The 13,575-nt window shown below is 34.8% G+C and overlaps 1 protein-coding gene across 1 annotated transcript in view; it reads left to right on the top strand.

Moving 5' to 3' along the window:
* LOC125227846 (nitric oxide synthase-like protein) overlaps positions 1-7,729 on the top strand; it is a 39,653-nt gene extending 31,924 nt beyond the window's left edge. The window contains 15 exon segments of the mRNA XM_048132220.1: positions 1,713-1,827; positions 2,050-2,289; positions 2,369-2,473; positions 2,545-2,600; positions 4,506-4,618; positions 4,705-4,934; positions 5,018-5,266; positions 5,352-5,505; positions 5,623-5,754; positions 5,757-5,791; positions 5,886-6,096; positions 6,193-6,280; positions 6,363-6,633; positions 6,713-6,904; positions 7,359-7,729. Of these exon segments, the coding sequence (XP_047988177.1) occupies positions 1,713-1,827; positions 2,050-2,289; positions 2,369-2,473; positions 2,545-2,600; positions 4,506-4,618; positions 4,705-4,934; positions 5,018-5,266; positions 5,352-5,505; positions 5,623-5,754; positions 5,757-5,791; positions 5,886-6,096; positions 6,193-6,280; positions 6,363-6,633; positions 6,713-6,904; positions 7,359-7,469 (2,302 nt within the window). The 3' untranslated portion in view covers positions 7,470-7,729.
* The last annotated feature ends 5,846 nt before the right edge of the window (positions 7,730-13,575 follow it).

The raw sequence follows: 13,575 nt of genomic DNA, 5'->3' as shown, positions 1-13,575 counted from the left end.
TTTATTTCGGTTTTAATTTATATACATAGTAGTGTGACTACTTTAAGACAGCACAAGTTGAAATATTTTCAATAGATTATAATTTAACTTGTGTTCATTAGAATTTGACCGAAATGTGATTTCTTTTTAAAACTAGAGTAAATAGGCTGTTACTAAACCGATGAGCTTAATTTAGTCCCTGTCCTCACTTTCCAACAGGTGTGACTAAAATAAACTTCATTGAAATAGTAAATAAGTTAACGTTATATTAATCAATTTTTACAGAAAAGACAATCAAGAAGTCGACTGTTAATTAAATTAAACGATGACGCGAGCCACTTAGAATACATTACATTAAAAACTTCTTTTTCACGGTTTCCGGAGTCTTAAATACCGTAAATCCGACTATTACAATGGCCTCAAAATAGCCTCGCTAGTAAAAACTAAATAATCCACGGTTTCACTTAATTCCAGCCATCGCAATGTTTTAACCACCTGTGGTCCATTTCTCGAAGCTACCAGTTACAATTTACAAGTGGTAGTCACTATCTAATATGACAAGTTGAAAAGAGACTTCCGCTTGTAACTTCTAACTCTCAGCTTTAAGAAATGGGCCACTGATAAAAAATTACAGTGTACTTTATAGGTCTAAAAATAGGGCATTGGCAGGATTGGTTTTTAGGGCCCAAGGATAGATGTCAGGTTTAGCCACCCAGATTTTTGATATGTTTGAGGATGGGGACTCCTAACGTTGGGATATAGGTAGCTATATCGTTTAAGCTACTCAGTCATTACTAAGACATGTATCTTTTTCGTATAAATCAAGGATGCTGAATTAGTTTCTTGTATCATATTGACACCATTACCTAAGTAAAAATTTGCTATTGCACCATCCACTAAGAATCTTTTTTCAAATGGGATCCATAAGTTCCAAATATACTACCATTTTTTACGCAGAGTCATAGAAGGTATAGACCATAAAACTGTCATACCGGTGGCCTTGCAGTCTTGAGAACTGAGCCAGCCATAAACAAAATAATATTATGCACATGTTCACGAACACAATTATAAACATAATGTCATGTGAGCGTTTTGGTTAACTATTGAGAATTATATTAGAATCCGGCTCCCATGAAACAATTCATAGTTAAGAGGTATAATTTACACCTAATTCGGTTTTTATTGGCCGCTTAGGTATGACTGGCGGCCGCAAAGTATGCTAATTAATGTTTACACATTTGAAAAGTGATAAATCATTGCTGGTGTAACTCAGAAAATGGATGCGCTGAAATAAAGCGTAAATTGCAAAACATTAGGCAATAGTCCTCGAGGAGCATTCCATGAACTAGTCTACCGTTGTCCCGTACAAACGCGGTATTTCTGTAAACTGGCTTGTGTAAGAGGTTCTTTATGTAGGGCATTGTGAAGAATCGTGATCGCTTGCTTTAAACACCGAAAAAAATTGGCAACACAAGGAACATAATGCGTTTGTACGGGACAGTCCAATCATGGAATGCTCCTACATATTTGTCTCTCACTCTAAAAACGTTGAATATGTGGAAATCACATCATAATAATATCCTGGGTGCCATTCAAGTATAGGTCACTATAAATTGTACAATTACAGGGTTGCTATCTTAACAACCAATTCTGACGTAATGAGTGCAATCCTGTAAAGAACATGTGTCACCTTATAAATTACACCCTGTAAATCATGAATACTTTTGTTGTAGGTCGGGCTGTCCAGCGGACTGGATATGGATCGTCCCGCCAATGTCGTCATCCATCACACCGGTATTTCATCAGGAGATGGCGTTATATTATCTCAGGCCTTCCTACGAATATCAGGTCTGTGTCAAAATATTTTTCATAAGTTTTTTTTTTCAAATTTCACTTTATCAATTACCTCTACTTATTGCCACATGTTTATATGCGAACAGCAATTATCAGCTCTTTGAAATCAGCAATAATCGTTAATGTATTCCAAACATGAGTATAAACGTCAACTCTTGATTAAGAAACAAAAGCTTGCCCACAATTGACCTATTAACCTCCGTCTACATAAATTAGGAACCAGCATGGAAGACCCATCAGTGGCAGAAGTCAAAGCCAATCACCGGTAAAAAGCCGATAAACAGAAAGTTCCACTTTAAGCAGATAGCTCGAGCTGTCAAATTTACATCCAAACTGTTCGGCCGGGCGCTTTCGAAGAGGATTAAGGCGACGGTTTTGTATGCGACCGAGACTGGCAAATCTGAGCAATACGCCAAGGAGCTAGGAGTCATATTTGGACATGCCTTCAACGCTCAGGTACTTCGTTAGTTTGCTAACAAGATAAAGTACTAGTGAAATGTCGCAGTACTTAACTTCAGAACTTGTTTTGTTTTAGGTCCATTGCATGGCAGACTATGATATAACCTCAATAGAGCATGAAGCGCTATTGTTGGTTGTTACATCCACTTTTGGAAATGGTGATCCGCCAGAAAATGGTGTAGTAAGTAATATTTTAAACTGATTGTCTCAATTAAAATATTGATATCCATATTAATATTTTATTTTTTGTAGGCTTTTGGAGAACATCTTTGCGAGATACTTTACGCAGATCAAGTTGAAGAAGCCGGGTAAGAACTTTTGCAATCATCAAAATGCAGGTTTTCAGGAGAAGCAAAAAACAACTTTTTTTTAGAAAAATGTTTATATCTTTTTTGTTTTTTGACCTATATTTGTGACGTATATAGAAAAATATGTAGATTTTTAGTATCCTTAACCTAGTGTAGCACCTGTAGTGATAAACTAAACGGTTTAGAAGTTAGATGGTTGTAAAGGACATGTCAAAATGCTATGAACGTCCTTTACACCCACGATTTTTTTGAACAATTAGAGTTGATAGGGTCGTAAATGACGGTCTTAGATGATTTTTATACAAATTCGGGGCGTAAATGTAACCGGAATGGTACAAATGCTAAAAACAGTTGCTTTTAGCTTAGTTTACAATTGAAAAACTTGAAAAATGTATCAAAACGTAGTTAATATGCCATAGAATAGCCACAATAGTGTTACAGTGTATATTTGTCTAAATATTTAGCATTAAGACAAAGAACAAGACTATTTTATACCCAGTTTTGCAATAAAGAAACAACATTTGCTTAAAAACTATCTAGTATTCTGGAAAGTATTATTTTAGTACTCGCCGCTGTCTCAACTCTCAATAAGTTAAGCATTCAGTATTTAATTCTAGCAGGGAAACGCTTTCGTAGTTTAAGTAAATATAAAAACACTAATGGTAATCACGTAAACTTTAATCAGCAACTGTGAACAGTAGACTATATTAATACGACAGTAATTTTAAGTCTAAAGTAGAAAGAAGTTCTAAGAATAACTAAGAGTTAAGTACCTATTTATAAACGCAAGTTAGGACGCGTATACAAACTGTGACCAACTAATAAATAATAGTAACTGTAGTCAAGACTACCTACTATGTTGATTCATATTTTTGATAGTTTTAAAACAGAAGATTGTTATTTAGTTTTTAACCTGTTAAATAAGAATAATCTTAATTATGAGTTCAATCCTAGAAATACTATAGTCAATGCTTTAAGTACCTGTGGGTACATAGCCAAGTCACCAAACGCTAACGCTCATTCGCTAGAGAAACGCACCTGTTATTGTCGCACTAAATGTTAGTATAGTCTACTGTTAAAGTTTACTGGCGGCATAGCTGAATGGCAATCGTCGACGCCAGACGCCGACAAAAATGCAGTCTGGTGCAATACGCAAGACCGATAAAGATATATAGCGAAATAGATATTATCGTGAGCGTTTGTGCATACGTTGTGGGTACGTACCCTGATTACCATAGTGTTTTTTTTAAATACCTACATCTCGTCGCAGTATAATAATACTACGAAAGCGTTTCCCTGCTAGAAGTAAAGGCTGAATGCGTAACCTACTGACTATTCAACAGCGGCGAATACTAAAAAAATAACTTTGAGCTTGTTGCCAAAGTATTAGTAGATCGTTTTTAAGCAAATATTGTTTCTTTATTACAAAACTGGATATAAAATAGTCTTGTTCTTTTTTGTTTCTAAGATAGCTTAGATAAATAATACACTGCATTAAACTAATGTCTATTCTATGCCATATTAAGTACGTTTTGACTCATTTTTCCAGTTTTTAATTGTAAACTTAGCACAACATTTGTACCATTTCGGTTACAATTACGCCCCGGTTTTGTATAAAAATCATCTAAGACCGTCATTTACGACCCTATCAAATCATGGGTGTAAAGGACGTTAATAGCTTTTGACGTGTCCTTTACAACCATCTATCTTCTAAATCGTTTAGTTTATCACTACGGTTGTTACACTAGGTTAAAGATACTCGTAATCTGCATATTTTTCTTATACACGTCACAAATATAGGTCAAAAAATATTGAAATAAATGAATAAATATCATCTTTTTCTTAGTAGTGTCGGTAGAAGGAAGTATTAATAATCACATTAATCAGGTACCTGACATGTTTCAGAGCTCAAAATATGCCGACACCAAAATCCTTTATTAAAGCCAACAGCCAAATGGAATTGCAAAAATTCACGGTTGGGAATCCCAAACAGTTAAATCGATTGGAATCACTCATAGGTAAGATACAGATGACTAGCACTATTACAAACTTAATTGTTATATCATGTACATTTGCTTAAATAAAAACTTCGTTATTATTTTAGGAAGCGCCACTGACACAGTATCCATTGATAGTTTTGGGCCACTCAGCAATGTTCGTTTTGCTGTGTTTGCGCTTGGTTCTAGCGCTTATCCCAATTTCTGCAATTTTGGAAAATATGTGGATAAGTTGTTGGGTGACCTTGGCGGCGAGAGGATTCATGACGTGGCCACTGGTGACGAAATGTGTGGTCAAGATCAGGCGTTTAGAAAATGGGCTTCCAGTGTGTTTAATGTAAGTACACTAAGTACTTTTTTATGAAAATGTTACTATTATTCCATTCCATTATAAAAATGAATAACTTTATTAATTTCTAGGTTGCGTGTGAAACATTCTGCTTGGATGACGACGAAACACTACAAGAAGCAAAAAGAGCGCTAGGAACAGTGGCACTGAGTGAGCAAACTGTCCGGTTTACCCACCCAGAAAACAAAGCCCCATCTTTGACAGTTGCACTTCAATCCACCCTCAATAGACAACTTGTGACGTGTGTTGTTAGGGCGAATAAAGATTTGGGCGATGAATCAGCTGAAAGATCTACTATCTTTATTGACATGGAACCAAAGGTAAATTTAAAAAAAATGTTACAGACATCAAAGTCAAAGTAATTGTAGATTTTGAGAGTTTTGAAAAATTCTTTTTTGCTTTTAGGACGAAATCAAATATGACCCTGGCGATCACGTTGGTATAATTGCATGCAATCGTAAAGAACTGGTTGACAGTTTACTAGCACGCTTAAAAGACATTGAAGATTATGACGAAGCTTTGCAGCTCCAGCTTATGAAGGAAACACACACATCAGCTGGTAAGACTACGGACACAAATAAGATGGTTAAACCTAATACCTAATAAATACATCACTTGTATGAGACTTATACCTTATACTAGTAGATAAATATTTCAACTACCTAAACATTTTTAGGGCCGGTAAAATCTTGGGAGCCACATGAAAGATTGCCAATAGTTAGTGTGCGTGAACTATTCACACGCTTTCTAGATATCACTACTCCTCCAACCACGATACTCTTGCAATATCTGGCGACAACCTGTGAAAACGAGGAGAGAGGACACAGCTGAATTTATTAGCGACTGTAAGTATAAACAACTTTCTTGGTCATGTATTGTAGTCGAGGTTTTTATCATGTGACTTGTCCTTAAAGTGATTTTGTGCTTATTTGTGTCTAGGACCCTGGAGCATACGAAGATTGGCGGCACTTCCACTTCCCTACATTGCCTGAAGTATTGCAACAGTTTCCTTCAGCCAGACCAAGCGCATCCCTTTTGGCTGCCCTGCTGTCACCTTTGCAGCCGAGATTTTATTCCATATCGTCTTCGCCTATTGCACACCCTAAGCGATTACATCTTACAGTGGCTGTCGTTACATACAGAACTCAAGGTAACAATTCTCCCATAAATCTCATTGTAGGTGCATACCTATGTGCAGACAAAATTTTCGTTTACAAAAGTTTTTCTTTATTTTATGTGTTAACAGATGGAGAAGGTCCCGTTCACTACGGCGTCTGTTCCAACTACCTTATGGACCGGAAGCCCGGTGATGAAGTGTACTTGTTCATTAGAAGGTATTATTTTTCTTAGTACTCAGTTACCATCATCAGACCATCAGGTTCAACAAAAATATTTAACAAATATTTTTATTTCCAGCGCTCCAAACTTCCATCTTCCTGAGGACCTATCAGTTCCATTAATCCTCATCGGCCCTGGTACTGGCATTGCACCTTTCCGTGGTTTCTGGCATCATCGAAGAGCGCTCCTTAATTCTCGCTCTCGCAGTAACCCTGGGCCTGTCTGGCTTTTCTTTGGATGTAGAACGAGGACTATGGACCTGTATCGAGAAGAAAAGGAGCAAGCTTTGAGAGACAATGTCCTCACCAAAGTTTTCCTTGCTTTGTCAAGGGAAAAGAACATTCCAAAGGTAAGATCCGACACTATTATTTCTATAAATATTCTTTTCAGTTAATTTATGTTTCTAAATGTCATTTTCTTTATTGTAGATGTATGTTCAAGAGTTAGCTGAAAAAGAAGGCCAAGAAATTCACGATTTATTAATAAATCGGGGAGCGCACTTTTACGTATGCGGCGACTGCAAAATGGCCGAAGACGTCAATCAAAAGCTCAGAGGAATCATAATGAAATACAGCGATATGACCAAAGATCAAGTTCAAAGCTTCATGTTTAAATTAAAGGTTAGTAAATTACACTAAACGATCCTGGGTACGTAATTTTACAAAATGTACAAACGCTTACGATAATATCGTTATCGTAAATTTATTTTTTAACAAGCAGAAACGTCTGCTAACGATTCTAAACATTTTTATATAAATTTTTATATATGATGCGGGCTCAAGTCCCGCCGGAAGCGTAATTTTTTTCCATTTTTTCCTTCAATATAAAAATATCGTTATCGTATCTATCGCTCTTCCGTATTGGCGTGAGAGAGCCAGACTGCGTTTCTATCGGCGTCTAGCGTTAACGACTGTCATTCGGCTAGGCCGGCAGTTTTCCGTATTCAATACCTATTCGCTTAAGATGTATCTGCGCAGTACCTACTTTGCTGATGTCGACAAAGCGCTTGATGACAAATGACACATTAGGTACATGTATTTTTTCATCGAGATTTACTAACTTCTCTGTTCTTAGGAGGAAAATCGCTACCACGAAGACATCTTTGGTATCACGCTCCGTACCGCAGAAGTGCACAGCGCATCGCGGGAGTCGGCACGGCGCAACAGAGTAGCCGCGCAGCCCTGACGCCGGTCCTCCCGCTTTAGGCCCAACTCGCTCGTCTAGCAAGTACGCCCCACTACCAAAGTTAGCAAGCTAAGTTAACAGCGACTTAATAGCTCCGCCTGTGCAAGGGCCAAACGTTGTATTCATAGAAATTTGAGGTTCTAAAAAACATTTGCAGGACGCTATAAAAATGGGCAGTTTCAGAATTTGGGACCCGCCAATTAGCGTAGGTAAGTCGTTAACAAAGATTAACTCACTGTCAGTTTTGTGACGATAATTTAGCATGAAATTTCAATAAAAATATTGTTTTTGTGTTAATTACATAAACTTTAAACGATAATCTACATTCAGAATGTGAAAAAAGTACATTTTTAGACAGATTTTATGCTTAATTGTCGTCACAAAGCTGACAGCGAGTTAATTTTTGTTAACGACTTACGCATTGGGAGGTTCCAAATTCTGAAAATGCCCAAATGGCCGCTAACTTATCTTATATGACTAAAAACAATTATGAATATTATGATAAAGTATACAAGCATTGATGAGCTGTACTCCAAATCAAACGATTACGAACTTACCGGTGTACCTAAGTTGAATTTAGATTCATAAAAGTGATGGTGAGAAATTGAATTCCTTATAAAAACTCCATAGATACAATACAATGTAAAACATGACTTATAAGGGTGTCTATAAAATGGCTAAATCTGATAGCATTAATAATTTATGAGAGCTTAGACGTCGCAAAAAACGTTTATTCTGCTTTGGCGTCCTTACAATTTTTATATATCTACTACTCGTATTGTATGATTTGATCATTTCCAACTCCAAAAGATGAGTTTCTAAAGAAAAATCTTTTACCGTTTCTAGGTAGATAGTTTTTTTTTTACTTACACAATTTTTGATGATCCTAATAGGACTGTTATAAAACGCTGATAGTCAGGTGGACAAGAACGATAGAGTAATATAGCTTATCGCGTCTGTGTATCCCTTTCGTACTTACTGAAAGTGCGAACAGGACCACCATGCTTGCCCGCCTGATCTCAAATTAATAGAAGAATTTGTATACGCACGTTTATTTCATTTTTCTGCTGCTATCAGATAAGCTTAAGTTTTGATTTGCAAAGTCAATTAAATATAGGTAAATACTATAAATAAACATCTAAAATAACAAGTTTTGGCCAAACGTTCCAATGATCTCTATATAAATAGGTTGTGCAAAATGAGAAATATACTAGGGTAAAAATCCTATTTGCATTATAATTTACCTTATTATTTGCAATTCACGTGTTTGTCACTTTGTTTGCTAATTGTAGCAATAAAAGACCAGTTTCCATTTTTCTAAGTGAAATTGTAGTATTTTGGAATTAAGTAAAGCAGGGTGTCTCTAAATAAATAACGCACAATGCATTATATTTTCTATGTTCTTTAAAAAGCTAACTACTACTCTACATTATAATGAAGCTGATAGAAATAGTACGTATCAGTAATATTTCAATGTAATAAAAAGTGTCTCAAGCTAATATTGTGTCCAATATACAGTGTACTATGCTTGCATTTCATTTAGAATATTGAATATCTATTTTTCATCTTTTCTCCGTAGATAGAATAATACAACGATACTTATATTTTAAGCAGGTCTTAATAGTTTTTAAGTTTTGTACATATTATTACATTAATTTATAAATTACTATGTAAATAAAAGTAAGTTAAGTTATATATTTTAATTGTACATTATTTCAGCAGTCGGGGCTTATTTTCATAATATTATGTCGCAAACTCAATACAGGGTGTAACAAAAATGGTGGTGATCCGTTTAAGGGCGTATTCAGTATCGTATTCTCATCAGGAAAAAGTAGGATAAAAATTTTTTTTCGCAAAAAATTTTTTTATCTTTGTATGGAGATCGACCGATTCGCGCGGCCCGGCTCATACAAAAGTGAAAATTTTTTAGCGAAAAAAAAATTTTCTTCTACTTTTTCCTGATAAGAATACGATACTGAGTACGCCCTTAAACGGATCACCACCATTTTTGTTACACTCTGTATATTATTAATTGATCGAATAAAGTATTTTATAACTTTAAATAATAATATTTTTAATTCGAATAAAGTATTTTATAACTTTAAATAATAATACTGTTTAATAGCTACAGGTGTTGAACATTATCAAAAATGGTCATTGCCGAAAACCTTATGTTTATCACTACTTATTACGTGAAAACTTACGTAATTCAATAGTTCCAGGTCACGTAGCCGAATGGCACAAACGCTCACGAAAAGAAACTCGTAGATATCTATCTCTATCGCTCTTGCGTATTGGCGCGCCAGAGCCAGACTACCTTTCGCGGCGTTTCGTTTTCGTTTCGCGTCGCAGAAATGCCATTCGGCTACGGGGCCTGGTAGGTTCTGACTACTTTTGGTATTTATTTTCACATGGCAGTGAAAATTAACCAATTTTAATATTTGCGACGATTTGTCTCCATTCTGTGGTATTCCAAAACTTGTTCTGTCCTTTTACGCTAGGTGTGAGTGTTGAATTTGTGATCTTGTAAACTAGTTGTAAGAAATGTATTAATATTTTCTATTATTCATGTTCCAAGAATTTAATATACAAATAAAATCTTTTTCTGATACCTAATATTTCTATATTAAAATAAAGATCCTAATTATATCTTATTATTGTAATAACGGGATATTTACAAATAACTGAGTTCATATCTTATAATAGAGTGCACGAATAATGTTACTGTCTAAATCATATCACGCAAATGTTAAAAATAATTATGCACTATTCGAAATAATAAAGACTACTAAACATGTTACGCTGTCGAGTATAAAACTTGAATTTCAATACATTTGTCTGTAATTGATCAAATAAAGTTCCTTCATATTCGAAAATACTGATATTGTTTTATTGTCTTACCTGGAGCGTTTATATTAAGTTACCTGTTCCAATTTTAACATTAGGTACCTACATAACTACCAAATTTATAAGTTACAATTTACATACTCCTAATGAACAACAATAAAAAGAGCACTTAGCGAAAATATAAAATCAATATCTAGACTGTTTATAGTACTAGCTAGTAGTAGCTATTATAGTAGCTTTTTAATTTTGTTGAATCCATATTATTTAGTGTAAATGTTGACATCTTAAAGTGCCCCTGTGTACTGAATAAATGTTTTTGATTCTGATTTTGATTTGATTTTATTTAGTTAAAACGAAAAACACCATGCTGCAAGGTACTATTGAATGCCGCAAAGTAGCATCGGACATATAGTACGTAAGGCTAGTGCAGTGCTATATATATAGCTTACGCACAATGCCCCCGATGCATTTTACTTTACTATTCATTTCATAATAATTATTCATACTATTTCTGGTCACTCGTTAGATTTTGTTTTATTTTTGTCTTTAAAATAGTATCCTTTACCATCAGGCGACCTCCTATCTCATGAAAAAAAATATGGTCTACATACATATTTACAGGAAAACTATGAAACTAACGCTCAGGAAGTCTTGTATTCAGTTATTCATGCCTTTAAGGTAAAAAATAAGGAAACCCGTTTTTCTCAACACCACAAGGCCATCCGTTGCGTTAATTAGTTCATATTCTGAATCGGGATTTTCCCTGGGGACTTATTATTGAAGACGTTCCAGTCTTTGTAAGATGTAACTCACTAGCTGACAGTTCTGTTGTGATCTAAACATAGGAGAAAGAATGAACCTTATTACCGCTTATTATTTTCATCGAATCGTGCTCGTGTCACCACCGCACCGGGAGTATGAAAATTATACGAAGATTAGATATTATTTCTCAGACCGGTGAAATGAGCGGGATATTGTTTGTTTTGTATATCCGACTACGGTGGTTAAAGGGTTAAAGAAATAAGATAATGGAAGAGAATTCCAATGACACTATATGTGAAGAAAATACATGATTTAAACATTAAAAAAAACCGGCCAAGAGCGTGTCGGGCCACGCTCAGTGTAGGGTTCCGTAGTTTTCCGTATTTTTCTCAAAAACTACTGAACCTATCAAGTTCAAAACAATTTTCCTAGAAAGTCTTTATAAAGTTCTCCTTTTGTGATTTTTTTCATATTTTTTAAACATATGGTTCGAAAGTTAGAGGGGGGGGGACGCACTATTTGTCCCTTTAGGAGCGATTATTTCCGAAAATATTAATATTATCAAAAAAACATCTTAGTAAACCCTTATTCATTTTTAAATACCTATCCAACAATATATCACACGTTGGGGTTGGAATGAAAAAAAATATCAGCCCCCACTTTACATGTAGGGGGGGTACCCTAATAAAACATTATTTTCCATTTTTTATTTTTGCACTTTGTTGGCGTGATTGATATACATATTGGTACCAAATTTCAGCTTTCTAGTGCTTACGGTTACTGAGATTATCCGCGGACGGACGGACGGACGGACGGACAGACAGACATGGCGAAACTATAAGGGTTCCTAGTTGACTACGGAACCCTAAAAAGATTTAAAAATTACATTTAAGTATTAAAATTAATTCGAATTAGTTTCAGTTGCCATAGCGCAAATATTGCCCAATTCCAATGAAGACTATTTACATCTCAGTGTTACATTTACACTATAAATAACAAGCCTAATTGTATGCTGAATTTATTAATATTTAAAGTATTATAAACAATTTTTACCCGTGTTTTCTATTATATTATTTGATATTTTCAACATCTCCTGGCATTCATCAGGCATCATTAGCACAGAACTATATTTATGAAATTTGTGATAATTAGTATCATAATTAGGTATCAAAAATAATAGCTTGTTGTTTGTCTTAGAAGGTCAGCACGGGAAGCATGGTCGCGCGATAGACGATAAAATAGCAGGCCGTCCCTATCGCACTATTTGTAAGTGCGATAGGGACGGCCTGATATTTTATTGTCTATCGTGCGACCATGCTTCCCGTGCAGATCTTAATCTCTTTATGATACACAGAATTACAAATGTTTACACAATCGAATACACTCAGAAGGCCTGCCAAGTAGCCAAATATTTCCGCAGTAGTAAATAAAAGGTAACCTCGTTCTATCGCTCTTATATTATTGTCATCCGTCAGGATATTATAATTTTGTTCATTTCGCTAATTTTATTGTGACCATCATAATAAAAATAATATTTTATTTGTAAAAAAGTTACTTCTTAAAAATGATAACCAAAAAATAATGTTATTAAATAATATAGATATTATAAAGAGTCAAAATTACTGCTTAGAATGTACTATAATAGTACTGGTACTGAACAAATGAAATCGTATCTAATGAATCACAATCAGAAATACATTCACATACATTTGCAATGACAAATTGTCAAAACAAATGCTGCTCGAATTCTTCCGAACATAACTTGCGGGCGTTTTCTATTCTTATCGGCCCGCATATTCATAGTTCAACGGCCTTATTTGATAACTGTAAATTCATAATAAATCATTATCAGAAGGAAATCAGGTATCATCTCCCACCAATCTGTAAAGATTATCATTATCTCAGTCAAACACGATTGTGGCCCGATTCTGATGGACGAGAACAAAACGTTATCATGGTAGTCGTAAAGGCTCTAGAATCGTGGCGTGCTAGTGTCCTTATTACTTAGGCTTTTCAATGATGCAATACCAATCTTTGACGCGAACTTTGTCAAATCTAACTCTCTAGACTTTTTTAATTAAACATGCGTGTTAGGTCCAATTTAAATCTCATTAATTACATAATTATTATTATATAATTCCGTTACACAAAGGTTGTCAAGAAGAGATCGTTTATAGCGACAATTGGGAGACTAACACACAAACATAGGAGTAGTCTAAGACACCATTTTATTTCCCGTTGGTATAAATGTAATTTATGACAAAGTCAATGTCTTACTTTTTTCAATAAATGAAATAAATTCATTGGCTATTAGCATTAAATAGTTTACAACCAAATATAAAGTCAATAATTACAATATGAATTATGTGCTTTAAAAAGAGGACATAAAAATAACACGGATCTTAACATATTTAGCCGTCCGAATAGAATCCACAAAACATCGCGAATTATTTAACTTCAAACTAGAAAAGCTGCGCAGGAGTCATGTAGAAGAAAA

Source organism: Leguminivora glycinivorella, chromosome 7 (genome assembly GCF_023078275.1).
Source record: "Leguminivora glycinivorella isolate SPB_JAAS2020 chromosome 7, LegGlyc_1.1, whole genome shotgun sequence".
Classification (NCBI taxonomy): Eukaryota; Metazoa; Arthropoda; class Insecta; order Lepidoptera; family Tortricidae; genus Leguminivora; species Leguminivora glycinivorella.
This window is presented reverse-complemented; position numbering and strand designations above follow the sequence as displayed.